We start from the raw sequence: 26,731 nt of genomic DNA on the forward strand, positions 1-26,731 counted from the left end.
CTTTTCGGGTTCCGGGTTCTCGGGCTGGGAGAGAGGGACGAAGAGGATTGCGATTTTCATCACAATACCCCCCCAATGGAATCAATCTGGCTTTTAGCTAGGCAGAATCGACTGTTTCGTTGTCAACCAATATTTTGGGTTCCTTGGAGATGCTGTGATCTGTGATGTGTTTGCTCTTCCGTGTTTGCTTCGCTTGCCGCTTGCGATGGTGTAAAATGGAGGAATGGCGAAACAGATGAATTAAACTGCGGCTTATTCCTCCCCCGACCGGGCGTCGGCTCCGGCGTCGGCGGTAGGGCCGCCCGCACGCTCAGCATGGAAAAGAACCCCCCGATGGCAGGTGGGGTGTCAGGGCGGTCCGAATATATCCCTCCCGGAGGTGGCCCCAAGGGCGCCGCCGCGTTGTTGTTGTTGTTGTTGTTGTTGTTGTTGTTGTTGAGTGAAGGCGGGGTGGGCGACATCCCCTGAGGAGCAAGGTTGGCCAGCCGTATTGGGGGCGTGGCGGACGCGGCGAAATTGCTGAATGGGCCGTCGTTGAAGTCGGATAGGTTTACCGCTATCCTCCGTCCGGGATCGGGGGGTGAGGTTGGGGGTGGCTTGAATTCGAGTCGAATCCCGTTGTCTATCGTTGGGGGTTGGGTCGATGGCTGGGGTCCGAGATAGAACCGTGGGTACCTGAAATCGAAGCGTGCGTATCTCGAGGGCATTGGCGCGATTTGCCGTTGGTCCGGGTCCGGTAGCTTCACCCGCATTCTTTTCCCTGGTAACCTGGGGTGTGGCAGATAAATGCCTTGTTTGAATATCTTTTTGTCTCCTAGTCGGGCAGCGCCAACTTGTGTGGTTGTCTCTGGCAACGGTCTGGCTTGGTTGGATTCACTACCAGGGCCGGTATTTTGGTGAGATGGCCCCGGCAGGCTTGCTCCAAACGCCAATTCCTGGAGAACCCGGCTCGCAGGAGGCTGAGGTCCTGGGCTCCTACCATGCAGCGGCCGCGGAGGAGTCGATGGCGGCTCCTCCAGTACGGACTCGTCTCGTATTTCTGGTCGATCTGAGATTGCCCACCTCCTGGCTGTTGATGATGGCTCGTCAAATGTTGGCTCCTTGCTTGCTGACTCCTCCCCGACGGGCTCCTCCCGTGCTATCGGCTCTCCTGGTGCCGGTAACTCTTCTACTGCTGGCTCCTCCGATGTCGGTTCGCCCTCGGTCGTTTGTTCTTCCCATGTCAACGTCCCCGTCCATGTCAATGGTTCGTCATCCGTTGGATCTTCCTCTGTTAATTCATCCTCCTCCTCTGTTAGCCCCTTCGACTCTGGGTATCCGTCCTCCGTCGGTTCGTCCCCACTACCCAGGGCCTCTTCCCTATCACGGTCCTCTTCAGCGCCCAGGTTTGCTTCAGTTTCCACATCCTCTTCACTTTCCACATCCTCCTCACTTTCCACATCCTCTTCGGTTTCCACATCCTCTTCAGTTTCCAGATCCTCTTCACTTGCTACGTCCGCTTCACTTTCCACATCCGCTTCATTCTCCACGTCCGCTTCATTCTCCTCATACTCTTGACTACCCAAGCCCTCTTCAGCGTCGATGTTGTTTTCACTCTCCAGTTCATCTTCACTGTTCGGTTCATATTCACCATCCAGTTCATCCTCAGTGTCCGTCCATTGACCCCAGAGCTCTTGGGTTAGTGTTCCATCATCAAGCAATGGCACCACCGTCCCGATCGTTTGCTCGTCCACGGTTGGGGCTAGAGGAGGGGAGCGCAGGCTCAAGTGGGCGAGAGAGGGAGCCAGACTGCTCCGATCATTCTCGATCTCACTCCCCGTCGGGTATTTGTATTTCCATAGGTCGATGTAAGCCGAGATTCGAGGGCGCTGCTCACGCATGGCCCAAGTGTGCGCGTTTTCAAGAATGGCGCGGAACTTGATGAGATCTGAGACAAGCGTCATGTCCCCTTTCCAAACGCAGTCCATCCTCTTTACAAGTCCGTTAGCGGGAGGTGTTTTGCGAGCAAGAAGAAAGGGGGGTTAAACAGGGCTACCAACATATTTCGTGGCGTCGTCGTCTGACTGCTCGCAGCAGTACGTGATCCACACCCGGACGAACTTATCCACCGTTGTCATAGTCACAACGGGTGGAATGTACTCGTTGGCGGCATGCTCTTCGACCCCAGGAACAATCCTGGTCAGGGTTTCAAGCATCATAACGGCGGCTGTCCCCGCGTTGGCCGCCTGGCAGTGGCACTTTTCTTCCAGCGCCATCTCACCTGCCTTTTTGTGCTCAACAATAAGCCAAGGGAAGCAGAGGCAATCGGAGAGGACAACATCCTCCAGGCTTTTTGTTTTCTGAAAGATGTTGGCCGTGCTCGACTGTACCCCGTACCGAGCTAGGTGTTGGAGAGTCGCGGGTGAGAAGTTCTCAACGATGACCGATTTCGGGTCTTTCATCAATTGCCATCGTTTCGACGTCGGTATCCTCACGCCTGGAAAGTTATAGATGGGGAAGAAGGCAACCCAGTCCGGCTTGGGCTCGGTCAGATGTGCCCGGTCATCTTGACGAAACCCTTTCTCTCTCCTGTCGTCGTCCTCTCTTTTCTTCCTGAACAGGGTCCAGGGTCGGGATTGCGCGCTAAATAGCGTCAGCACCGTGTCATACTCGCCGCTTGGATATGGGCTCATGAGCCCACCTTTCAAAAGACTCGTAGTAAAACTTGGCACGCGCGGTGCTTGTAGATGTCAGCAGGAATACTAGGACGGTGACATCAAATGAAGTCAGACTTACTTCCGTGTATCCTCGTCCTTTACCCTCGCGTCTTCCACCAGCGGGCGGAAGAAGTTGTACCAAAAGAACGTCTGCCATTCCGCCTCCCTGTCTTTTCCCCAGTGGAGGATCCGAGCATCATCTCTGATGATTTTGTATTTGTCGAGGAGGTCACGGTCGACCGGTCCGAGATCTAGGCCTTCGAGAACGTCCTCGATACAATCGACATCGTCATCGTCGCCGTCGTCTAGGCCGTCGACAAGTGTGCAAGCAAAGTCCAACAAGAAAGACCGCACCCTCTCAATGTGCCGGGGCAGAGATCCCTCGGGTGCTGGCTCTTCGGACAAGACGATGCCGTTCTTCTCGAGATCTTCTATCTTCATTTTCTCCGTTATGGGCCTGGCGGTTAGATTACATCCGGTTGGAGATAGTAAATCAGCGCCTCCACGTCCGATGGAAGCAAAGCAATTCCCCCGCCTTTTAACGGTCTCAGGCTCGAGACTGAGGCCGGCGGCCTTCAGCTGGTGGCTGGCGGTTAACCTCACGCCTTGGCAGGTCTGCCTCATGCATGTTGGTGGCTCGGATCACAGCTGGTTGCATGGGGTTCGGGCCGCAGCGGCGGGCTGCTTTCCCATATCTTAGCGCCCCAGCCACCCTCATAAACGGATTGGGAATATGTAAGCGAACGAAAGCCACACAATCCATCCCAACTCAAACCTGCGACAACTTTCTTGTGGTATGGCCTCCCCTGAATCAAGCCACGAACCCTAACCCTGTCGCCCCTTAGAACCACCACCCAATACCCCCTTTCACCCTGTTCAATTACTTTCCCTACCTCAGCTTGATCAATACCCTGATCCCCAGTGTGAGGGCGGGCCATGGTGGAATAACGAGGGGTATTGTATTTCCTGGCCACAAATCTAGTTTCCTTAACTCTTAAGGGGATTGATGGAAATAGTAAACGAAGCTAAGAACTGGTGACTTTCAACCCGTGCATGACGTGTGTCGCGAGGGGGGGATGGGGACATGATGAAAAAGGTTGTCCTATCTTTGGACGGCTGCCGGTGTATGAGAGTTAGCAGAGGCGGGCGCCGACTTGGTTAAACCTAACCACTTTGTGGGAGGACGTGACTTGACCTTGACTGGGAAACACGATGCTGTGTAAAGAGGCAACCCCAAGCCAAAAGAAAAGCTTGGCTGCTGTCTAAGAATCCCGTAATCACGGAACGATCAGCTTCCAGGTTTCTCGGCCATGCCCTGAAGCTTGGTCTTCTCCCCCACAGGTAATGGAGGCCGCTGGAGAGGATGACTCGGGGTCCCTGTCATCCTTAAGCAAGGTGGCGGGGCCTCAGACCCGACCGTGCGCTTGTCATATTCTCCGGTCCTCGGTCACTTCCGGCCGAGCCGGTATTAGTGCTGGGGCACAACCGTTCTTACATACAAAAGGTCCGACATATAAATTTCCCGTTGTCCATAATTAGAGTGGTATCGCTGGGATGGGCTCTCAAACGTTCAACTCTGTTCCTAGAGGAAGAACTGTTTTTGCCTTGCTCCTCCTCAAAGGACTTGAAGCTGGTGGCGAGGGCAGCGTGCTGTGTACATTGGTCTGTGAAGCCCAGTGCTTATGTGGCGATAAGGCCCCCTGGATGGGGTCGGGCCCTTGCACACTAAGTTGTGGGAAGTGGGCTTCCCGGAGGTTTGATACAAGGGGTTGTGTTGCCATGGCGAACGGCCGAAGCTGAGTGGACGGTGGTCTCCGAACAGAAGTATCCGTGGGGCGACGCCATGGTATGTCAGGGGGGGGTTAGCGGGAACTGAGGAGATGCTCATCGGACGGTTTTCCGTCGGAATGTTTCTCCAAGATGGACCGCAAGACGGAAAGCCGTCCGGAGCCCGTGGAAGCGGAGGGGGCCACGGTGGGTCGTCCATCAAGGCCGAGAACACGATCTTGAGATGGGGGCAGCCCATCCAACAGGTGGATTGACTTTGTGTACATACCACTGTTCTTGCCGGATTATTTATGTTTTCGAGACCGTTGAGAAAAGTTGTCTATACATGCATGTACTATACAATCAACGCGATCTTCAGGACTGTTAGCATCCCCTCCTCAAAACCAACCTTTTTATCCTTTGCAAATTGGAAAGAAAAATATGAACAAAAGATTTTCAGCACAGAGAAGCTCAGAATGGCCGAATTTGAGTGTGAGTTTCTGTCACTATTCGGAGGAAGCCGTCACCTTCGTCTTGGATGTTGAGGTTTGACGTGAAAGGAAGGTTCGGTGTTTGATGCGCGACCAGGGTTATCCCTGCCTGAGCTCCGGAGCTTGGCGTTGACGGCTGCAGCCCCACACAGGAGCTTGAGCCAAGAGCGGTTCCTGCAGGAAAGCGAAACCTGGAGCTGTCACAGGTCTGCCTCAACAGCACGGTGCAACTCATGCCTGGCACCTTCCCCGCCAATGCCCGTCGAGCTTGCCGAGCTTGTCGAGCTTGCATCGCGAGGTCGAACCTGCCACAGTGAAGACTCGACACCGGATCGAGCTCTTTCCATCGCATCCTAGAAAATCACACTCCTGGCACTGCCCCGCCAAGAAGGCACGATGTTGCTCACCGCGGGCAGTTACCGTTACCAGAGTGCCCGGGCGTTGCGTTCCTTGCCATGGAACCTACTTCGGCCGGACCGTTCCCACACTCACCAAACCTCCATCTTCGTATCGCGTCTTGAGACAGGCTCCATGTTCGCCACCACCCGTCTCGGCACTCATGGATGTGCTTGACTGATGGCTTCTCTAAGGCCGTGTATTCGTCCCGTGTAGGAGGGCAAAGGGAGCCAACCTCGAGAAATTGGGGTTGATTCCGGCTCATCTCAGCGCCCGGAACTTCTTCCAAGAGCCCAGCTTTTCGTCCAGATGTTTGGGTAAAGCGTGGCACAGCAACGCCACCGCGCGGGGGGGAGTAGTGCTGGGCTGCCCGTGCTTGTCTCAAGCTTCATGCGTCTTGGCCGGCATTAGTATCCGGTGTCTTCTGGAAAGGGACCCCACTGCCAGGGGGGGTGCGTGCTTCCCGTTCTCGACCCAGCCGTCATCCCCTGGCCCTTGTTGCAATTCCCAGTCGGAGGGCGAGCAAGCAGGTTCTGGCTCGCTCAGGCACTGTTTCGTCTGGCCCGTGGTTGTGCTCAAGGTGTGTGCCAACCCCTGCTCAGCCATGATATGGCCCTTGGGATGATGCCATTAACGTTACTCTGCCCTGCACCTCCTCCTCCCTCTGTTTGCCGCACTCTTTCCTTTCCCTACCTTGCCCATCGGACGACGACGTGTCTACGAGATCGACGTGGTTTAGATGACTTAACGACAGAAGAGTTGTAAGGCGCTACCACGGCTTCATCGCCATCGCCAGCCTCGTGGCTGCCCAGCCGAATCAGCCCAATGTCGCCATATCCATATGCCGGAGTCGCGGGGGGCGTCGGGTGGTTGGAGTCGCGGGACGACAACACGGGGTTTATGGGCCAGGGCGACTTCAACAGGTCCAGGACTGCCTTCAACCGAACCCAGTTCGCCAACCAGCGAATGTTCTTCAATGATTTGAAGTTTTCCGCCGCCAAATCCATCAGGACCTCAGCCATCATCCTGGCCTCTTTCAACATCATAGCCGCCTTTGCTACCGCTCTGGGAATTTTGTGTGAATCGTACTTTCGGAAAAAGAGGAACGATAGGAACTTCAGGTTCTGGTAGGATCCCGGCTACTCATTCTTGGGTCGAGGCGCTCGCTCACAGATTCTAGGCGTAATGGCTTCAGTTTTGTTCCCGAGGCCGAAACCTTTCCCCTTGTTCTATCCGTCGGCATCTTGATCCAAAGCTTCATCTTTGCCGGCGTTCAGTCTACGGGCTTGGACGACTTTCTAGGCAGGGGCTGTATATGGATCTCCCAGCTCATGCTCCCCGGTAAGCTAAATGTGACCGCTAGCGGATTGAGGGCCTGCATGCTAACATTCTGGTAGCCGTGTTTATTGCACCCTACACGCAGCTTGTATTCGGTGTCGAGATCGCCAGCAGAGCCCTTCGCAAGAACCCCTTCGCGCCCAGAGGACAATACAATGTCTCGATCTGCCTCTCCATCGCCTGGATGCTTGTTCTCGCCAACTTTCTCGTCGCGAACTTCGATCAGCCTTCGGATTTCTGCATAACTTCCCTCTTTTGGTTTATTTCCCATTATTCTGTCATGTGCTTTGGTCTTCTAGTCGCCATAGCGTCCACTATCTTCGCGTCTGCCGTGACCGTGTTCCTTCGTCTACACCGCAGCATCAATGTCGAAGTTACCGCCAGGATTGCCGCTTCTAGAATGGTATACTATCTAGCCCTCGCAGTCATCTCGAACGTAAGTTACCCACTGATCGCTCTCAGCTGGCTTTCGTCGCTTACCTGTTACAGTCATTCATGATTCCGTTCTTCTTCGTTCAAGGTTTCAGGGACAGGCCTCGAGGACCAGGCACCAACGCCCCAACCCTCGCCATGATCGCCTCGGTCGTGGCTAACGTCTCTGGGCTGATGAACGGCGGGCTTTATCTATTCCTTAAATCTAGCACTTCGTCGACCATTGGACCTAGGGACAAGGCTGCCGAGTACGAAAACAGAAGAGCTCGGTACAAGGCCGAGCGCCAACAATCCAACGACCCCGACGACGACGACTTCGACAACCATTTGATGAATCCAGTGGCTGGCTCGCGGGGCCTGCGCCGAATGGACAGCGAAGCCAGTCTGATCACCGCCGAGAAAGAGGAGGAAACACTGGATGGCAGGAGCATGAGCTCGGCCTCATTCAGGAATGGCAGACGAAGCCCAGACTCCATGCGCTCCAACAGGCTGGTTTCGGCCGTGGCATCAGTCCTGATGCCCAAGGCACCAGAGCCTGCACGCATTCCCCCGACAACTACCGGCCCCCACATGCGCAAACGTTCATATTCATTATTTCCGAGGGGTACCATGTCTTCAAAGGCGTCGCTGCTACTGCCTGCCACGACGTACTCGCCCGCCGATGCTCTCAAGCCGCCGCCGTCGATGGCCAACCTTTCAAACATGCGCCACCGAAGGGACTCATCAATGGTGTCGTCGGCCACTGTTCAAATCGGCCTTCGTCTCTCCTCAGTCGCCGATATGCCTCCACTGTCCCAAAACAAAGTTGTGGCCAGCGATCATGTGGTCCATACCCTCGGTTGCCCCAACGCACCCCCGGGCCTTGACTCGCAAAGCCCCAAACGAGCCGGAGCCGTCGGTTCTGGCTCTACCACCCCTACCCCGTCCGCCGAAATCGTAGACCAGGAGCCGCAAAGAGACCCCGTCAAAGACGCCAAGATGAAGACCCTCCCGCCTGTCCCGAGAATCAACAGCCAAGTCCCCAAGGCCGAGCCGGCGAAAGAGGAGTTCACCCTCAGCCCCAAATTCTACAGCCCCAGCTCCCCGACCAAGGCCAGGTTACCGAGCCCAAAGGGTGTCGGCAGCCCTCCCCGGAGCCCGCCACGGCGCCGTGGCACGGGGGAGACCACGCCGCCAATGACGAACGCCAAGGGCGACTGGATCTAGACCTGGCCGGAAACCAGGTATAACAACTGTGCGGCCTTGTTTGCGAAGCATTTTCTAGGTGTTTAAGGGGTCGGTCATCTGATAGACAGCGCCGCTTGGTACGGCCCATTGATGCAAATACCCCACCACCACCTCATACGATACAGTGCCAGCGGCATCTGGCACTTGGGATTAATCGTCTTTTTTTGGACGGCGTTGTTGAGGAGTTAGGGAATCAGTCTGTCGAGACGACACTTTTCATTTCTTTTCCACCCCTTTTATTCTTATTCTTTTGGTGTTAACGGCGGCATTCATTGTTTTCTTTTCACCTTAACCACCGCGCAAGTCGCATGTATTGGCAACAGTTGCTGTCGTTGCTGGGTATATCACGGAGGGCATTGTAACATTTCTTCTACGATCATTTTCGCGCCTGCTCTACGGAGCGGTGTATTTCTTTTCTTTTTTTCCTTACGAAGCCATATCCACGTGGCAGGAAGGAAGCATGGGGAACAAGCAGGTCTGCCGGCCATGCCTTGGTGACCTCCGCCATTGGTGCAGATACCAGTCATGAAATGACTTGTCTCCCACGAGGGGATAGGAAGAGGGGGGATATGTATGATGAGATGGATTATGATGCAAATAAAGCAAATGAATGGGATATCCTTTTTCCTCCTTCTACCTATAACTTCAAAGTCGATGCTATGTTCTGAGTGAAAAAGGTTGGCGTTCGCTGATGTAGCAGCTAGGGCGGCTGATGGAGTGAGTGATCAACAGTCCCAAGTTGGCTCTTCATGTTTACTGCCTATTCCATAGAAGGAAGCAAACCACCACGTTTACACCCTGACATAGGTAGCCCAACGCTATCAACACCATTACTACCCTCTTTGCAGCTCCACTCCCTGTCTCTCCCCATGGCACTCTTGTCGCATTAACCACCGGCAGTAACTAGCATCCCATTCACCCCCAACCGCCCTCCTCCCACCCCATGCCTCCCTCCCCACCACTCTCGTCCCCTCCAGCCCCACCCCCACCACCACCCTCAGCAAGCCAGCTCCAGTCGGCCTTCTCCAACTCCCTCACAAAAAAGTCCTGCTCCTCCCGCATCGCCTGGCGCATCAGCGCCGCGCCACCGGGCCCGTTCCCGCCCGTGGTCATCTGGTCCGGGTAGCGGCGCAGGTTGGACCAGTGGGTGAGGGAGCGGAGGGCCTGCTCGAGGGGCACGGCCTCGTCGACCTGGTCCTCGACGGCGGAGCCGACGAGCCACTCGTCGCGCAGCTCCGGGCGGCAGTGCAGGTACACGGCCGTGATGACGCGCATGTTGGACTGCCGCCACTTGCGCCCCGTGTAGGGCACCTGGTTCTTGAAGAGCTTGAGGGTGTAGAGGCGCAGTTCGTGCTGCGGGACTTTGAGCGCCTTGCGCAGGATGTTGGAGGACTTGTATTGCACCATGAGCAGGTTGCGGTGGGCGCGCTGTTTGCACACTTTTTGCATGATGCGCAGGTAGTTGATCAGGGAGAAGAAGTTGCGCCGCGAGAAGTCGGTGATGGGTTCTGTTGGGAGCGGGTTGATCGGGTAGCCGAGCTCGTCGACCTCCGGCCGGGGAGGGGGGTCGGTTGTGGTTTCGGTTGTTTCTGAGGTGGTGGCGGATGGGTCGGATGATTGGGGAGGTGAAGAAGGGTCGGCGCCCTCGGTTTCGGAGGAGGGGCCGTTGGGGGGTGAGCGCTTGCGTTTGATGGGCGGCGGCGCGGCGTCGTCGTCGCTCATGTCCTCGAATTCAGTTGCTGTTGGGTTCGGGACGTTGTGTTGCGGCGGGATGACGCCCGCGCGGGAACCGCAGAAGTAGAAGAAGCTGTTGCCGTTAGCATTACTGGCCCTTGCAAGGGAGAGGGTCGGACGAAACTAACCTATGCTCTAGCCGGTCTGTCCTGCTCTCGACGACCTGCTGAACATCGTACATGGCGAAAATCTTGAGTGCCATTGGGAGATAGTTGAGATCTAGCAGGAGCTGGGTCATGTACTCGAACTTGAGAACATGGGAGAGCTTGAGCCACTTCAGCAGCAGTATCAAGGTACCAGTCACGGCCTTGGCGGCGATTTCTCGGCTCCGCAGCTCATCGACGTCCGCATCTAGCGGCGACGATGGATCACCCTTAGGGACACCGTTCGGGCCGCTGGGTGCGGTTTGCTGGCCACCATTCGGCCGCGCGCTGGGCGGACCTTGCTGGTTAGCAGTTTGGGGCGAGGCTAAGTTACTAGTCATCGCCGTGATCTGCTTTAGGAGCACAATGACCAACGACTGGAGCTGCGGGAGTGCCTCTTTCTGCGAAGTTGTTAGCTTGACGGCATAGGACGCAGCACTCCATCAACTCACGTAAAATTCCTCCACGGCATCCAACCGCCCCTTAATTTGTTGACTGACCCCGTGGGGCCCATAGTCTGGCCCAGGGGTAGTCGGCGCACGGGGTTTGTCATCAGCAGACCTGTTCAAGCCGAGCTCCTCCTTCTCCTCGAGGGTCAATGATGACAGGTCAAGCTCATCCATGATATCGTTGTCCGCATCATAGCCTCGTTCAAACTTGAGAAACTCCTCGCGTTCATCCCATAGCTGGCGAGTAGCTCGGCTCATGCGTACTCGCTTGGAAAAGAGCTCGCCAGCCTCGAGGATAGAAGCCGGCACATCGCTGCCCTCCCATTTCCTGCCGACCAGCAAATCCTGTAACCCAGCACCGCCCTTACCGCCTGCGCTGTTACTCGAGGCATCGAGGGGTGGGTACATGAATGGAAAGTTCTGGTTCGTCTGGTAGTTCTGCTTCTTACCGCCTTTACCACCAACTCCAGGGCTCGGCGGTGGTGATGGAGCGGGAGTGGCGATATGGACGGGTTGGTGCAGAATAGAGGCACCCCCACCCGGGCCAGGGGCGGCCGGAAGGACCCCGTTAGACCCGTTGTTCCTCGGCGGGTGGTTGGGCAGCTGGGGGATGATGGTGTTCTGCTCTGGTTCCAGGGGTAGGAGAGGTTGGGGAGGAATGTAGGCGGGATACTTCGAGGTGATCTCCTGGCGGAACGCGTGGTAGTCGAGCGGCGACGCCGTGATGGTCTCCTTGTCGTCGCAGCCCGTTTTCTCGCTGGTGGCCTTCTTGGCCTCAGCGATTTCTTCGGAGCCGCCGAATACTAGTAGCATAGACTTCCAGAAGAGGAGGAATATCTAAACAATCAGTATCACGAGGGCTACCGGGTGTGTGCGTGAGCCGTACCTGAGTCTGCGGGAGGATACCCGTTTCGTCCCATCGTAACTTCATAATAACCTGAAGCATGAAGCTTATCAAGCCGGGATTCAGGGCAACTAATGGCGTAAGCAATTGAAACCATACCGGGAGTCCGCAACATACGTAGCCTATGCCGAACGTCGGCCATCCCCTCGGGATCATCCAAAACCTCTTGGATGGCCATATACAGGACGGTCATCAGATGGATCAGCTCCTCAGCCGCCATTTGCACGTTTTGTGGGAGTTCATCAGACCTGCCAAGTCAGCACAAAACCCCCTATCTCCACCCTTCCACTCAACACTCACCAGAACAGCTCAAAGACACCCCTCAACACCTCCCACACAATTTCCAGCCCCCCACACTCCGCCACCAACTTGACCCCCTCCTTCATCGCCTCCAGCTGCTCATCAGTCGCAGCAGACCTCGCCTTCCCCTCGAGAACCTCATCACTCAGCACACCAGCGCCCTTGACCGTCTCCGTCCACCTCCCCAGCACCAGATACACCACCGCCCCCACGGCCTCAGCCCTCGCAATCCGATCCCCGCCCTTAACACCCTCCAACAGCGCCGTCACAAAAGCCCGCCTCCTCTCCGCAGCCGCAGCCGCACCCCCATCCCCATCCCCATCCCCATCCCCACCCTCCCCACCCTCCTCCCCCTCAGCAGGCCCATCCCACGGCGGCCCGCCGCCAGCCTCGGACGAAGCCGCCGCCGCCGCCGCCGCGGCAGCGGACGAGGGCGGGGCGAAGAGGCGCACCCAGGCGGTGTAGAAGGCGCGGTTGGCGGCGTTGAGGCGCACCCACTGCCAGAAGTTGTACATGAACCACTCGTCGATCTCCTCGCGCAGCGGGGACGTGTCGGCGTAGACGTAGTCGTAGGCGATGGGCTCCGCGGCGCGCGGGAACTCGGCCACCACGCGGCGGAGCTGCGCGAGGGAGAGCGAGTCCTGTGGTTGGGTCGGTGGTTGTTGTTGGCCTTGCTGCTGCTGTTGCTGCTGCTGCTGCTGCTGCTGGCCTTGGGGTGGGCCTGGGGGTAGGCCGAGGGGTTGTTGGGAGAGTCCTTGGACTTGGACTTGGAGTTGGGGTGGGGGGCCATTATTGTCGGCGGTGTTGGTCTGGAGCTGGAGGATCGGGGGTTCCGGGGCGGAGGGTGCTGCCGGGACTGGGGGAGGCGGAACGGAGGGATGGTTTCGTTGGAGGAGTGGTCGCTTGGGGGGTTCGCTTTCTGGGTTCGAGTTTGGAGTGTCGGTGGTATTCGTGCTTTCGGTGGGAGGAGCTGTCGTCGTTTCCTCCGTTTGGTTATCGACCGACGGCTTGTCGCTTGCCGCAGCGCCGCCGTCGGGCGAGGCACGCGATGACCACAGCGCGTTCATGGTTGTTTGGTGGGGAGCTCAACCGCTCTTGGCGGCAGGAGGCGGCAGTGGAGGTCGAGAGTTGGAGAGTTGCAGGGTTTCACCTCGAGTGCCAAGAACCCCCACACCTAACCCAGCCCCACCAATTTGGCCCGTGTTGGCGCTGAAGAAGTGTGACTATCAAGACACCATGTGATGAAATCAGATGATATCATGTAGCCTTTTGATGATTGTGGTGTGTTGAATTACAAGTAGATTCACAATAACTTCTTATTCATGCCAAAACAAAACAGAAAGTCTCCTAAAAGAGCCGCTCCTTGGTACCAGCTTTTGAGGGTTATCTATGATAGAAACGAGGGTTATGTGTGTCTTATTAAAACTTTTATTGTCGATTCGTCCACTGCTCCTTAACATACCGCAAGTAGGTACTTTAGGTAGGTATGCAGCGTCTGTTTACACCACAACACCAGCCTTGGTTTACTACTCCCCCCCACTCCCTTCAGAATCCGACCCAGGCGCTCCCTCCCCTCCGGCCGCTCCCTTCGCCCCCAGCTTCTTCTCCTTCTCCTTCTGCCTCCTCTTAAGCTTCTTCTCCCTATTCAACCGCTTCTTCTTCTCCCTCAAATGCTCCTCCTTACTCATCTTCTGCTTCTCCGCCACAGCCTCCACCTCCCTCCTCGCCTTCTCCCTCTTCCTCAACACAATCCGGCTCTTCTTCCCCAACCGCTTCCTCTTTGTCGCCCCCCCCACAGCCCCACCCCCAGCAGCCTTCCCCTCCCCCCTCCCATCACCACTCCCATCAGCAACCCCCAACCCCTTCCCCAGCCCTTTCCCACTCACCACAACCTTCGTAACCCGCCACGGCACCTCCAACCCCCACGCCCGCCGCGCCGCCCACGCCCGCACCTCCCCGCCCGCTACCGCCGCCAAACGGAACTGCTCGCGCTCCTGCGCGCTCAGCTCCCCGCGCAGGTGGTGCGACAGCGGCCGCTGGGAGAGCGCGGGCCCCTCGTACCGCACTTCGGACTCGTCTTCGAGCACGACTTTGGGCGGTGGTGGTGGTGGTGCTGCTGCTGCTGCGCTGGAGTAGGGGGTGGTGGGGGGGGTGGCGAAGAGGCGGAATTCGAATTCCTCTTCGCCTGTGGCGGTGATGACGGGGTCGGTGGGTTGGGGTGGGGTTGGTTGCTGCTCGTTGTTGGAGCCGTCATCTTCGCTGTCGCTGTCCCCGTCTGCTGGGTTGGTGGTGGCGGGGGTGGGTGCTTGCGCCGGCGCTGCTGCTGCTGCTGCTGCTGCTGCTGCTGGTGCGGTGGCCGCGGGCACACCTAGGTCTAGTGAGAGGAGGCTGGAGAGGCGGGCGTTTAGCTTCGCCCGGAGCTCTGCTGCCGCGGCATCGTCTCCTTCGGGGCTGGAGTGCCGCTCGGAGGATGAGTCGTACAGATCCTCTCGCCGTACGCTGCAGGTTTGGTTAGTTGGTGGTTGGCTCTTTGGTGTTTTGGGAGGTGGAACTTGCCGTTTTGCGTCGGGGATCTCAAACATGGTGAGTTGATAAAGTGAAACAGGATTTAATGAATTATTATAGGGTTCGCAAATTGAGAAGTTGGTGAGCGAGTTGGAGATGTGAAGCTTGGTGTTGAGGGTTGTTGAGATGTGCAGGGGTTGGCAATTTTCGGCAGCTGACAAGCAGATGTGCACACGCTGCAGGCGCAAGCCAAGAATCTGATAGTAACCCTAACCCCGGATGTAGAATGTTCCCAGCCCCTGGATCACAACCCCCTGAACCCATCGCATCTTCCTGCCCGCAATAAGCGACTCGGAAACGGCCTTCCGTCTCTTCTTTCGCCGTGGCTTGCAGACGGCTATGATCCGGTTTCGGAGGCTCATTTGGACAGCCCGGAGATAACACCAAGAAGGACGAGTCGAATGTCCTCGTGATGCCTCTCGGAAACAGGCCAGAGCATAACGTTGAGCCCTTGCCGGTAACCGGGTTGAGGCTCGCATTGCACAGTCATTTCCAGTGAAACCAGGCCGTCGTATACACATGGTTGTGATAGCATCGGTAGTTGATGCCGACGGCTGAAGACCAGTCTCTGCGCAGAACCGGGCAAGATAAAAATAGATTTCCAAGCCCTGAGCCCCATATTGGGGATGTTTTGAACAAAATGCACAAAGCCATGAAACGGCGCTTCGCAGAATTCGTGACTCGATATGTTTCAATTTGAGCTCGCTATGTACAAGACCGTGCAAGCGACGGATACACGGCAATTGCCAACTTTCCCCGCTCCCTTTCCTCCAGTACATACACGCCCCAAGAAAGTGGCAAGGAGTATCAACGGTGTTTGACCCAAGCGACAGACGGTGAAGGGGAATCCACACAGACTCATCAATCGTAAATGCAATGTAACAGTAAGTAGAAGTGTAAATGGGGTAACATAACATGTGGTATCAATCCAAACAGCCGCTGCTTGCTCTCCATGAAGTGTAAATGTAAACATCACGAGTAAAACGAAGGAATGGGGGGTTGATCGGGTAATGGACAGAACCGGTGATGAAACATGTCGGGAAAAAATAAAGGAAACAACAGGAAAATAGACGATCACAACCTCCCCGCCCCCAAGCGCTACCAAGGTATTCTGCCTGCCATGCGAAACGAAACAAAAACAGCAAACAGGAAACTCAAACACGGCCACAGTTGTTTTTCGAGACCGAACCGAGCCGAACCCCCCCCCAACGTACCGCCAAATTACACAACCCCATTCTGTGTGTGATCGGTACCGTAACCCGCTTGTGTTTTTTTACACCCCCCCATCCCTATCCGCTTTCCAGCTGTATTTTCGAATCGAATCGTTCGAACGTGTTGAAGGTTTCGAGGCAGCGGTCGCGGCTGCTAATCGGAGCGACGGTGCGGTGTTCACCCCTTAGTATAATACAAATCCGTCGCGCGTAGTATGGCGACCGGGTGTAGGCGTTAAGTGCAGGTGATTATTGCCCTCATGCCGTGTTCCACGCATAGCCGTACGTCCCCTGCGGTCCGGTCTGCGCAGCACCCGCGCCCGCATGGGGGTGCGTTTCCGGCTTCACCCCGTGATGATGCCCGCTGGCGCCGGTGCCGGTGGCAGCGGCAGGATAGCCATACGGCCTCTCCACGCCCTGCCCGGGCCCGCCAGTCGCGTCTGCGCCGCCGCCCGCAGTCGTCGTCCACCCTTGCGATGTGGGGAAGTAATCCCGCGGCGGCGGCGCCTGTCCGCCAGGCCCGGCCCCCGCAGCCTGCGCGGCCCCTCCGTCTTGGGCATAGGCCCCTTGTTGTCCTGCTCCGATTTGCGGAGGCGGCGGGAGAGCGGGATGCTGGCTCTGCGGGCTCGTTTCCGGCGCCGGGTAGCCGCCACCCTGCGTTTGAGGAGGGGGCGGGCCGTACCGGTACTCGCCCGACGCGGTTTCGTTCGAGATCGACGAGGTGACCGACTGGTGGCTCGCGTGGCGCGGCGACTTGGATGGCCGCGGGTTGGTGTCGCCGATGTAGCGGGGCACCGCGAGCGAGTTGTCCGGGGAGGTGGTGCCCGTTGTTGAAGAGAGGGAGAGATGGTGCGGCGGGGCTGATGTGTAGGTTGCGAACTGGGTGCGGATCGGGGGTTGAGGTTGTTGTTGATGGGGATGGGCGTGGTGTTGGTGTTGGTGTGGATCGTGTGATGCGGAGAGCGGAAGCTGGACCGAGGGGCCCATCGAGGTTGGCTGCATAGGCATTTCTTGAGGTTCCGCTGTGAAGGTTTGGGCGCCGGATAGGGGCATCTTCGGGTACGGGTCCGGGGGTATTGTCGAGGTCGGGTAGGTGGCCGAACCGGGAGTGTGTGGCACCGAGACCTGTGGGGGAGGGTTCCATGTTGTTGGGTAGGAGCTGCGGGTGTTTGTTAGTCGTCTGCCCCTTTTTCTCTCGAACCATCGCCCGTCCTGCTGCAGCGTAAAACTTGGGGGGGGACTCACTTGGACCGCATCTGCATCGGGCTCTGTGGCATTTGCTTCGGCGCGGTAAATGTGAAGGCAGACCGGGGAACATCCAAGCTCGATAGCCGAGGCCGCGAGTCATACGGAGGCTTGTTGAGGATGACGGCCTGCGCGACGATACCATGACCCGTCTCGACTAGCGTCTGTCCCCGCGAGCCTGCACTCGATCCGAGCAGTGGGATCTCCTTCCTTGCCTGGAAATTCCGCGGACTCCGCCCGCGCACGACAATCGGCGCCGTCGTCATCTCGGAGAGCACCAGTTTCTGCCCGTTGGCCAGGGTCCCGTGCAGCTTAAGGTGCAACACAAAGTGCTGTTGGAGCTCCTTCCTCCTCCCGTTGTTTGCCGTCGCTCTGGAGTCACGAGTTAGCAACTATCCTCTCGGCCTTGGCCGGTGCGTGCGACTTACATCCTGAATTGCAGCCGCCTCCAGCCGATCGGGTAAATGGCGTAGTGGTCGCCCCCGTTTTCCTCCTCCTCCTCGGACGGCGGAATCAGGGGCAGTGTCGGGGGCTCCTGGTCAGGTGCCTGGTTCGTCTCGGGCGAGTTCGGCGGCGGAGTCTTCCAGGGGATCACGATGAGGCGCACCGGGTGGCCGTCGACGGACTCGATCGCCGAGATGCTGACCTCCATGTTCTTGATCTGGCTCGTCTCTCCCGACTCCAGCAGCACCGAGAGTGGGATCTGCGGGAAGCATAGGCTGCCGCTGATCTGGAAAAGGTTACGCCGGTAGCACGTCAACTCGGCGTTGAGCACATTGCCGTCACCCGCCCCCGAGGGGAACTCGGAGAGAAAGAACATGCCGTGCAGCTGCGCGTCAATTTCCATCTCGTGGATCCGGCCCTTAGCGTCGACGATGGTGTGCTTGTCCCCAACCTTCTTAAACGACAAGAGCTTTTGGTCGTGATTCGGCGGCTTGTAGTCGTCCCGGAGGTCCTGGACCATCTCGGTGTATGGAGCCTGGTCTACTTGCGAGTATGGCCGCTTTAGGCTGTTGATGCTGGGGATGTTCATCGACGGGTGCGGGTATCGGTCGTACGGCTCGCCCTCCTCTTGGCCGGGCCGGCCAGGCTGATACTGCGGATAGTCCATGGTGTGGTGACTCCTCGGCCGCACAAGATGCGATGATGTTGGAGGCGGCACCGATGCTGATGGGTCCTGCGGGTTAAACCGGCCGGTCATTTGCACGGGATTTCCATAGTTGGACCACAGGTTGCCGTGTTGCGACTCAGCCCTCAGCTCTGCCATCGTGTACGTTGCTGTGGCTGACATGGAAGCATGCCCTTTTCCACAGGAGCAGTTGACTGTATCGCCACACACACAAAGTCTTCGATCGACAACCAGCTAAACTGTGACAGGACCTGCCCACATCAAGATCAAAACAGGGTCGGTGATGGTCTCGCGGTAGAGGGGAAAGAATGGCGAAGAATGGACCGCAAGCCACGACCGGGTTGTAGGGGCAGTGTGTATGTACTTGTATGTATAAGCCAATAACTACTGTCAGGCGCTGGACGGGGCCGTTTTTATGAGAGGCTTCGGCACTGGCCCGAGGGGGTGCGGCAAGGGCAGAGAGGCGAGGCCAAGGCTCCCCGAGCGGCTTCTCATGGGTGGGCTCCGAGGGGAGTGTTGACACCGCTTGCAGGGCCGGTGCAGAAGCGTTCCAACCATACAGGGAAGGAGGTTGAGAAACGGGGGCGATCTGGCAGGCATTCCCGAGGCCCCTTGTTCTTCGAGATGGGGCAAGATACCGGCCGGGGCCCTGACCCCATCAAGGACCAGGGTGTGATTGCACACACTTCCCAGGCATTAACTGCTATGGTTTGTTTCTCCTGGACTGATGAAGCAGAGGAGTCAACAGCATATGATAACACCCTCATAATCTCGACCAACGACCCCGTAGAGCCCACAACTACAAAACCATCCTCAGGCAGTTCGTACCTGGTATGTAGAAGCGGTTGCCGACCGCCAGCTTCGACGTGACACGCGAACCTTGAAAGGCAGGGGTGGAGGGGGTGTATTTAGGTACCTCGATGACCATGCGAGACAAGGTCAGAGCTGTTCAAGACAGCCCTGCCCTGCCTGACCTCTGCCGAACGGGAAGCAACATCAGCAGCAGGGCCTTCGGACTATCAGCGCGCGGGCTGGATGAGGAATGGCCCGTCGAGCAGGACCATGACCAGCAGCAAGATGGGGGTCTGAACGGATGCGAAAAGGGGGGGCGCATCTTGCTGCGCCAAGCGATGAGAGGGGGGGGATGGCGGACAAAACGGCACGTCCGCCCTCGGCCCCTCCTCCGTCCAATCCTGGTTCAGGCAACAGGGCCCCGGTTCAACCACCATGTTCGGCCGAGGAAACAGGGGCATCTGATTAGCACGAGAATCCTCCGAGGGACTCTGTGTGGGCAGCTTGCGACCCGCAATTTTCTAGAAGACCGTTGGGTGATAAACGCGCCGACGAAGGGCCCCGTCCTGAGAGGGGGGGAAAAGTCGGTTCACGAGATTACTCTCGACCGGGGTCGACAACGACGAAACCGACGAACCCCAGCAAAACTCGGCTGGCGGAGATGCGCACAGTCCACCCCTGCCCTCCCCCGCTCCATCGACATCTGCAAAAACAATATCAGAGTCGTTATAGATGGGTTCAACCGCCGTTGCGAACGCCTCTTTGACTTCGCAATTGGCAGGAGAGGCCTAAACGAAATCACCAGCGACACACAAAGTAGCCGCCGTTCTTGAGTGCCAGGATACCGCCGTGGTTTAGTTTCGATCCGCAACGTCCAGAGTGAGCCGAACGATACTCTCAGGGCAGAAAGAGGAAGCTGGGGCCGTTGTGGACCGAGGCAAAGTCTTGAGTCTGCCTCGCGCGTGCGAGGCGCTGTCTTTCGCTTGCCCCTCAAGCAGGAAGGACACACAAACGATCGGCGGAATTATGTTCAGGGAAAAACGAGGAACGAGACTTGTTGATGTGTCGGGACTCGGTATCGTTCTGCGCGTGCCCCTAAAAAAATGACAGATGAGCGAGTCGTGAAAGAGTCGTATCCGCATGTTTGGAGCTGTCCCAAGCAGCTGGGTGAGAGAGCGCACCGTCGCTCGCCTGGTTACCGCTGTAACTTCGTTGATGATGTGCGCTTTCGCCTGGTGATTCGTGCCCAGGGGGCTCGCAGCGGGAGCCGAGTTCCCACAGCCGGTGGGGGGCGAGCGAGGAGCCCCCGGCCTTCGCCGCCCGATCCGGTCGTAGCGCGGGCAGGGAAGACGCGCTCCAGCATCCGAAAGTCTCCCATGACAAAAGCAAAAAAGTGCGGAGGAAGCAAAACGGCGCCGCTTGACGACATTCCCGAATGGGAACTTGGTGCCTGGGCCCGCTTGCGCAATTGACTCCGTGGAGACTGCATCCCATCTTGTGAGCGGACCGGGATGAGCGCGCGGCGAGACAAATCCACAAATCGACGTCGACCTCGAATCGAACTGCCACTGCGTTGCAGGTGTGGTGGCACGGCAGCCCGATACATGTACGAACACGGCAAGACGAGTTGCAAATGTCTTGGTTGTCGACATAATTCAGGTGGCTTGTCGAGCCACCGCCACCCGCCGACCATCAGCCGCGTCGAGGCCGGTGGGTGATCTCTCTCCGTATCTCCTTGGCCACGGCGACCGGCGAGCCTGGCGATGATGATGATAATGATGAGCGAGGTCACGCCACAACGGATACTGTGTACAGGCCATGGCCTGTTGAATGGGTTGCTTGCTGCGTCCTGCACGGCCAGCACGACCTCGCTCTGATTGGACCAGGCTCGCGGAACCGAAGGTACTGGCCAGCAAAGTCGACCTCTCAGACACTGTTCAACAGCATGCCCCGTGCCGCATCGTGCATACAGTCAATGGAGCAGCGGTGCAACTCGCTGTCGTGGCAGGGGAGTGTCTTCCGCGGCATCTCGATCTGCGCGAGCTGCGTCGAGTTCGCTCCATCGAGTTGAAACCCCGAGAGGGCTGTTCGATCAAACGGCTGGCCCGCTGCAGGCAGTAAAGTTCCTGATTGCAGGGTTCGTCATCTCGTCTTTTGTGATGGTGGCCGTTGACGGTGTCGAGCACAGAACCAGATCTCGCTCGGTCACAAATTGGTGTTCCGGGGGCCACACGTGCAGCTTCGAGGTGTGCGATTCAATGAATTTTAAATTGCCCTGCAGGCTGGGGAAGGGAGGGGGGAGAAGAAGGGAAGGTGTCCAGCCCGCTGCTGTTTCTAAAAACGGACTCGCCAACGGGTAACGGGCAATCGCGTGTGGGTGACCGACGACCTCAGTTGTGACTGCCGCCGCCGCCGCACCGCACCTTCTCAACCTGAACCTGGAACTTACGAAGTGCGGTGTGGAGGTGGAGGGAAGCCACGCCCAGTCCTTTCCGCTGCAGTCTTTTCCATCCCGCAATCCCCGAATTTCCTCCCTATCTAGGTCTTTATTTTCTCGTACTGGGCCCTCAAATTCTGACAAGTCACCACTCACAACTCGTCACCCGACAGCACCACACGGCAGCACACAGCAGCACACCAGCCCACAACCACGATCCGCGCGAAGCGAACTTCAAAAAATCCAGCACTGGCTTCGGAAATACCGTGTTTCTCACATTCGGCCGCCTGTGTCCAGATGTGGCGGCGCTAGTGGTTGCTTGGCCTCCGGGATGGAGTGTGGGTGAGCGGGTCCCGTCACACCAGGATTTAAACTTTCCACTCCTCTCTTCTCCTCTGGTCGATGTTGGCCGGCTGCTCGACACACACGGGGAGCATGTCGAGAAACGGCGGGCCCCACTCACGTCAAGGGCAAGCCCGTCCGGCTGTTACCGGTGGCTGTCCGTTGCAATTGCAACTGTCTGAGCTTGTTGGTGCGTGGGCGGACGTTGCAATCGCGATCGCATCGGGCAAAGTCAGGGGACTGGCCGCGGAGGATTTCGTGAGATCTGCCCAGGGCAGCGACGGATGCGACCTCTGTTCCCGCGCGCACCTGTCCGGCGCAGCCAGATCCTCTGTAAACATCGCGACAAGCACCAGTTCTTGAGAGCACAACGCGACGGCGTGGGACAGGGGCAGCAGGCCGTGCGTGCGATGAGCAAAACCTGTGCAAGCTGCAAGGGGGGCGCCACGTTCTGAGCAAGTCTTTCAACCATGTGCCATGTGCCGCCAAACGGTTGCCCGTCCAGTCTGCGCGAATTGCTTGCCAGCTGCCCTGGAGAACGAAGGTGATGGGGTTCGGCCCTCGCATCCAATCTTTTTCAAGGGTCGGCGTGTCTCATTTCATTTCTCTCATCAGGGCGTCCAGGTTCTCGGAAAAGCAAGCGAGGCTCGCGTCCGCAGGCAGTCAAGTTGAACAGCGCGGAATCAACTCCGTGGGTTCGAAGGGCCTCGGTGTGGGGCTTAGACAAGTCGCAGGAGAAACTTACCCTCTTCAGAACCAAAACTCAAAAACCGACGACACCAAAGCCCGCTGACCACTTGCCTACCCGCGGACCATGCGACAGGGTACAATATGCAGACCAGCGTTACGAGAGCACGAGGTCAGTTTTGTATGTATCTGATTATTTTCCCTCCTCTGTGTATCACGCAAGCCGCAGAAGGACAGGGTTCGAGGTGCTGTGTAACAGTCTGCCCGGAACTTCAGCGCGGCCCCAGAATCAACATGCGTCTCGATCTTCTCACAGCCGGTTTAAGGCTATATTTGCTGGCTAATATAGCGACCGCCACACACCTGCGGCCGCCCTCTCGTCCGAGAACGACCGAGCCAGGTTTGCATCGTTCTCGGCCGCGCACTGCCTTGTTTGCAAAACAATCGCCATCTTGATGATAGGAAAAGACATGTTGGCTGTCGGTCGCGATGCACTCCAAGGTGTTAATCCAACAGCTGATGTCGGCGGAGCTTTAGTGATCGAGGTGGTATCTTGCCTGCTTGCCTCGATGGTTTGACGTTGCAGCCAGCCCGGCTGTCAACTCGGCTGTCCACTGGCACTCCCCCGCACAGCGCACCCCAGCACGCTTCCCACCAGAGTCGCAAGATCGACTACTAGCCTTCTCCCTTCTCCGGGCCGATGGCGGGGAAGCGAGAGACATCTGACCCCAAACAGATGGCCAGAGCTGTCTTGAAGAGTTGGATCAGTCCAGCTTGCGTTGTATGTACATTTGCCGCCACCTATCGTTCACCGGCTCGGAGACGGTAAGAGCACAAGATACCCACCATGACATCGCGTTCAACCGACGGAAGGATTCGGCCATGGGGTGGGAAAGTGAGTGGGTGGCTCGGATGGTTGGCGGCAGCTCAAATCTCTCGGTCGGTTCGCTCACCAGGCGGATGGTGCGCTAAGCTCCTTTTAGCAACATCCTCCGGCTCGCCGAGAAAACGAAGATCTCGGTCTCCACCCCGAGAACAGGAGCTTTGCTCGATCGAGAAACGCCTCCTGCGACGGTCATGGCTGAGAATCATCGACGAAACGCGACAGCCGACGGAAAGTAACTTCCACTTGAGCAAGGCACGTCTGGGCAGCCGTGAGCGGATGATTGCTGCCTTCCTAGCTTCCCCTTCTCGCCGAGAAGAATGGCGTGCAGCCACGCTCCACCCCACTTTCACAAGCTTTCAAGCTCCCTACGCAGCCCGGATCACCAAATTGCCTACATCACGGAGCCGTCTCTCTGGCAGCATCGATATTGAATGCCTTCTAAGTAAAGAAACTCGATATTAGCACGCAGCGGCCGTCACTGCTGTCGATAGAGGAGGGGCGGGCTGCAGCCCTACCCACCTCATCAGAATCCCAGCTGCCCAGTTATCGCCAGTTCTCTGCGGCGCCGGTTGCCTGGTCTCAATCTACTTGCCACAGATTCATGTCGTCGATCCTGGATTGAGGCGTTTTCTGGGAGTAACAGAAGAATAACGAAGCCTTCTAGAAACAAAGATACAATATCCCGCTGTCACCCGAATATCCAACGTGCCAACCCAGAGTTAACTTGAGAAGAGCCTCCTCGATCGCCAACCATCACGATGTCCACATGTACCCCGCAATTGGAGGTCCAACAATGATATGCAGCCGGACTCGCCCGGAACGGCCGACCGAGACATGGCGCACTTCCATGTCTTGCGCCAAGAACATTTTGTCGGCGCCAGACGGAAGAAGGACGAGCCGGCAAATTTGACAAAGGGCCCGTGGTCGTCAGCTTGAGTTCTCTCGTAGGAGGGACTTGTCGCTGCAGGCAGTGTCCGGGCTGGGCCAGCTTCGACACTGATCTCTGTTGACCACAATATCCAGGGTTCCGGGAGGATGGTGCTTCCCCAGCGATGACAACGTTACTTGCGAAGTGCCAGTGGGTGCGGGAAGCCATCGGCGCCATGCAAAACTCCCTCACGGGATGACACCCTGCCAATCGAATCCGGGGGCGTCTGCCGTAGGCTTTCCAAGAGGGGCGCCGTTATGATTGAGCTAGCGAGTTTAGCCTGGAAGGGCCGATTCGGCGGCACTGGCAATTTCCCAACCAATGGCAGCCGCCAATTACCCAGCTGGAGAAACAAGGTGCGGCTGCGTGGATCGTGGCGCACATTCGCTCCCACGCTCACGTCCGTTCCCTTGCGCTTTCTGTCCTTGCGCCTGTCAACCACCCATCTTGTTTCGCTTGAAGGCTGCCCGTCGCGATGATTGGGCTCGTCCGCCTCGCTTGCGCGCTCTTCGCAACCGCTGTCCTGAGGGTTGTCAACGGACAAGCAACCCCAGCCACGATAGTTATGTCGCCGCCCCTTTGGACACCCCTCCCCCACACCGCGAATGTTTATTAAGGGATTTCGCCTGGGCCGGAATTTAGCGTTGAGGAGGATTTCGCGCTGGAGGGGTTATCCTGTGCAAGCTACCCTCGTAGCGGAGCTCGTGCCTGTCCTCGCCTGGCCCTGGTTTGCCGTGGTTCCGACGAAATTCGTCCAAACTCCATGCGAGCACCGCTCGCGAGACCCTGGTTTGTGTTCCTGGGCGGCAACCCGAGCTTATCCGTCTCAGTCCAAACCCTTTTTGTCAACTGACAAACCCGATTTCAATTACCAAGTTAGGCTGTCCGAAGCTGACCAAGAAGGAGCTCGATGACGGACTGCGTGCAGACGCTCCCGGCCTGCCGAGACCGGAACTTATTTCGTGTAATCCGTATATACTTGTTGTGGTAAGTGAGCCTTTGCCTCCATTCCATTTCGTTTGATAAGCAACCGGCTCAATGCTTGGACATCGCATCAGCTCTCAACCGAAGCCGAGTTGCTTGTGCCAACCCAAGTTGTCTTGTCCCTCAAACAAGCATGGCGCTCCATGGATCGAGAAATGAGACAATGCGGGCAAAAGGACTTTTCAAAGATGGCTATTTTTCGAGTTCCACATCCATTATGACATGGATTTTCGCTGCCCTCTCCACCAGAACTTTCGACTTTGCTTTGACAAGACGTCGCTTAGAAAGTTAGTTGATCATGGAGTAATAATTTCGGCACTGATCCGAGACATGAGGAGCCGCCGTCCGTCGTTGGAACCGTGTCATCACAGGGGGCGATCGGGACGTCATGACAGGTATCTGACGATTCTGCGGCTGACGGACCCAGAAGACTCTTGGTGGGCATCCAACGTGAAACATTGGCGAGGTTCGAAACGCTCGAAACACTCGCGGCGATGGGCGCGCTGCCTGCTTGTTTCCCCAACGGGTGACAGGGCTCCCTCGCTACCCTGATCATTCGTCTTCCATTTGCGGAGACAATGCCGGTCGAGTTACAACGCTAATCCAAACAAAACCCATGCCCTTGTCGAGGTCGAGTCGAGGTTGCACCGCCGGCGACGGGCACAACTGTCACACAACACACTCCACTCGCGGCGTACCTTGCAGCCCAAGGAAGCCATGTTTGAACGGGACCTGGCGCAGACAGAACGGGGCCTAATTCAACATCCGTGAGTCGCGACCCGCATAGCCATTCTTCCCTCATCACGGTCGCTGTCCCTTTTCGAACGTCAACTCCGAGAAGAGATGGAGCGCCACGACAGAAAGGGCAAACAACAACAGAGCTCTGGCCATGGAGGTCGATGGAGATCGCACTGCTCTCCCTCTGCCCCGGGCCGACTCTACCTAGTAAGGTCGAAGCCCAGGGGCCCCCCAGTTGTGCTCACGGAAACAAGTACCGAAAGGACGCCATCCGTGCCCGTTTTGTGCCCCCGACCACGTCTGGGAGCGTCGAGGCAGGCTTGTCAATGACCACACCGACAAAGGGAAATCGAAAAGGGGCCCCAGAAACTCGGTACCGATCACTGTTGGAAGAAGAACGGGTGGATGGAATGGGGCACCGGGGCTTGGTTCGTCCGCCTCACGTTCAGGGCTGGCCACCAACGCAACAAGTCGCCTGCCGTGCATTCGCCCAGTCCGATCTCTCTCGAAATACTAGTGAGTGAGAGAGAGGTGGACGCCTTTTTTTGGTCAGTTCCCACGCCCAGCCAAAAATGAGATCGTCGTATGTATGGACAGGCGCAGTGCAGTTACATACAGACGGGCTGTTTGGCACATCGCACGATCTGTGGGGAATGTCGCAACCCCGTCGGGTACCACCCGAACATGCTCCAGCATCCTCCCATCCCATCCGACGCCCGAGCTTGTCCATGATAGCCATCAGGGTTGCTTCGCGAGGTCAAGAGCCGGAATTACCACCGGCAGGCCATGCCGCGGCACGTCCGCCGCGGGGGTGAAGGGAGCAAAGGTGAACGGACTGCAGACGCAAGCGAGGGCGGCAAACAACAAGAGACACACGAGCTCTGTCGTCCCTTCTTTTGTCCCTTGCCCT

At 57.5% G+C, this 26,731-nt stretch overlaps 5 protein-coding genes across 5 annotated transcripts; 2 read left to right on the top strand and 3 right to left on the bottom strand.

The window, feature by feature from the left end:
* Positions 1-6: 6 nt before the first annotated feature.
* On the bottom strand, positions 7-3,343 carry B0H64DRAFT_388030 (uncharacterized protein). The gene is made up of 4 exons (XM_062803244.1): positions 2,776-3,343; positions 2,681-2,719; positions 2,040-2,622; positions 7-1,970 (listed from the first exon to the last, which is right to left on the bottom strand). Exons 1-4 carry the CDS (start codon positions 3,318-3,320, stop codon positions 123-125), a joined length of 3,015 nt encoding a protein of 1,004 aa, XP_062662821.1. The 5' UTR covers positions 3,321-3,343; the 3' UTR covers positions 7-122.
* Positions 3,344-6,066: 2,723 nt separating this feature from the next.
* On the top strand, positions 6,067-8,509 carry B0H64DRAFT_97368 (uncharacterized protein). The gene is made up of 4 exons (XM_062809048.1): positions 6,067-6,477; positions 6,531-6,691; positions 6,748-7,124; positions 7,178-8,509. The coding sequence occupies exons 1-4, from the start codon at positions 6,176-6,178 to the stop codon at positions 8,324-8,326; spliced, it is 1,989 nt and encodes a 662-aa protein (XP_062662822.1). The 5' UTR covers positions 6,067-6,175; the 3' UTR covers positions 8,327-8,509.
* A 753-nt stretch (positions 8,510-9,262) lies between these two features.
* Positions 9,263-14,630, bottom strand: B0H64DRAFT_422801 (uncharacterized protein; the record flags this gene model as incomplete). Its single annotated transcript, XM_062805578.1, has 9 exons — positions 14,434-14,630; positions 13,764-14,376; positions 12,639-12,860; positions 11,878-12,578; positions 11,695-11,825; positions 11,560-11,648; positions 10,677-11,510; positions 10,210-10,625; positions 9,263-10,154 (listed from the first exon to the last, which is right to left on the bottom strand). Exons 1-9 carry the CDS (start codon positions 14,457-14,459, stop codon positions 9,263-9,265), a joined length of 3,924 nt encoding a protein of 1,307 aa, XP_062662823.1. The 5' UTR covers positions 14,460-14,630.
* Positions 14,631-15,663: 1,033 nt separating this feature from the next.
* B0H64DRAFT_97389 (uncharacterized protein) lies at positions 15,664-18,303 on the bottom strand. The gene is made up of 3 exons (XM_062809049.1): positions 17,327-18,303; positions 16,899-17,270; positions 15,664-16,812 (listed from the first exon to the last, which is right to left on the bottom strand). Exons 1-3 carry the CDS (start codon positions 18,187-18,189, stop codon positions 15,912-15,914), a joined length of 2,136 nt encoding a protein of 711 aa, XP_062662824.1. The 5' UTR covers positions 18,190-18,303; the 3' UTR covers positions 15,664-15,911.
* A 4,578-nt stretch (positions 18,304-22,881) lies between these two features.
* Positions 22,882-23,746, top strand: B0H64DRAFT_97633 (uncharacterized protein). Its single transcript, XM_062809051.1, has one exon. It carries the CDS (start codon positions 23,133-23,135, stop codon positions 23,631-23,633), a length of 501 nt encoding a protein of 166 aa, XP_062662825.1. The 5' UTR covers positions 22,882-23,132; the 3' UTR covers positions 23,634-23,746.
* Positions 23,747-26,731: the final 2,985 nt, after the last annotated feature.

Source organism: Chaetomium fimeti (assembly GCF_033439085.1).
Source record: "Chaetomium fimeti strain CBS 168.71 chromosome Unknown B0H64scaffold_2, whole genome shotgun sequence".
Lineage (NCBI taxonomy): Eukaryota > Fungi > Ascomycota > Sordariomycetes > Sordariales > Chaetomiaceae > Chaetomium > Chaetomium fimeti.

What these genes read in the sequence shown, in the direction of transcription:
- B0H64DRAFT_388030 (XM_062803244.1), bottom strand. Translation starts at nt 3,320, where the DNA reads ATGAGGCAGACCTGCCAAGGCGTGAGGTTAACCGCCAGCCACCAGCTG. An exon ending in TACTACGAGTCTTTTGAAAG is followed by an intron (nt 2,623 to 2,680) that starts GTGGGCTCATGA and finishes GACGCTATTTAG; the next exon opens with CGCGCAATCCCGACCCTGGA. An exon ending in ACGACGACGCCACGAAATAT is followed by an intron (nt 1,971 to 2,039) that starts GTTGGTAGCCCT and finishes GGACTTGTAAAG; the next exon opens with AGGATGGACTGCGTTTGGAA.
- B0H64DRAFT_97368 (XM_062809048.1), top strand. Translation starts at nt 6,176, where the DNA reads ATGTCGCCATATCCATATGCCGGAGTCGCGGGGGGCGTCGGGTGGTTG. An exon ending in CTCCCAGCTCATGCTCCCCG is followed by an intron (nt 6,692 to 6,747) that starts GTAAGCTAAATG and finishes ACATTCTGGTAG; the next exon opens with CCGTGTTTATTGCACCCTAC. An exon ending in CCCTCGCAGTCATCTCGAAC is followed by an intron (nt 7,125 to 7,177) that starts GTAAGTTACCCA and finishes TACCTGTTACAG; the next exon opens with TCATTCATGATTCCGTTCTT.
- B0H64DRAFT_97389 (XM_062809049.1), bottom strand. Translation starts at nt 18,189, where the DNA reads ATGTCAGCCACAGCAACGTACACGATGGCAGAGCTGAGGGCTGAGTCG. An exon ending in AGGCGGCTGCAATTCAGGAT is followed by an intron (nt 17,271 to 17,326) that starts GTAAGTCGCACG and finishes TCGTGACTCCAG; the next exon opens with AGCGACGGCAAACAACGGGA. An exon ending in CCGATGCAGATGCGGTCCAA is followed by an intron (nt 16,813 to 16,898) that starts GTGAGTCCCCCC and finishes AAACACCCGCAG; the next exon opens with CTCCTACCCAACAACATGGA.
- B0H64DRAFT_97633 (XM_062809051.1), top strand. Translation starts at nt 23,133, where the DNA reads ATGACATCGCGTTCAACCGACGGAAGGATTCGGCCATGGGGTGGGAAA.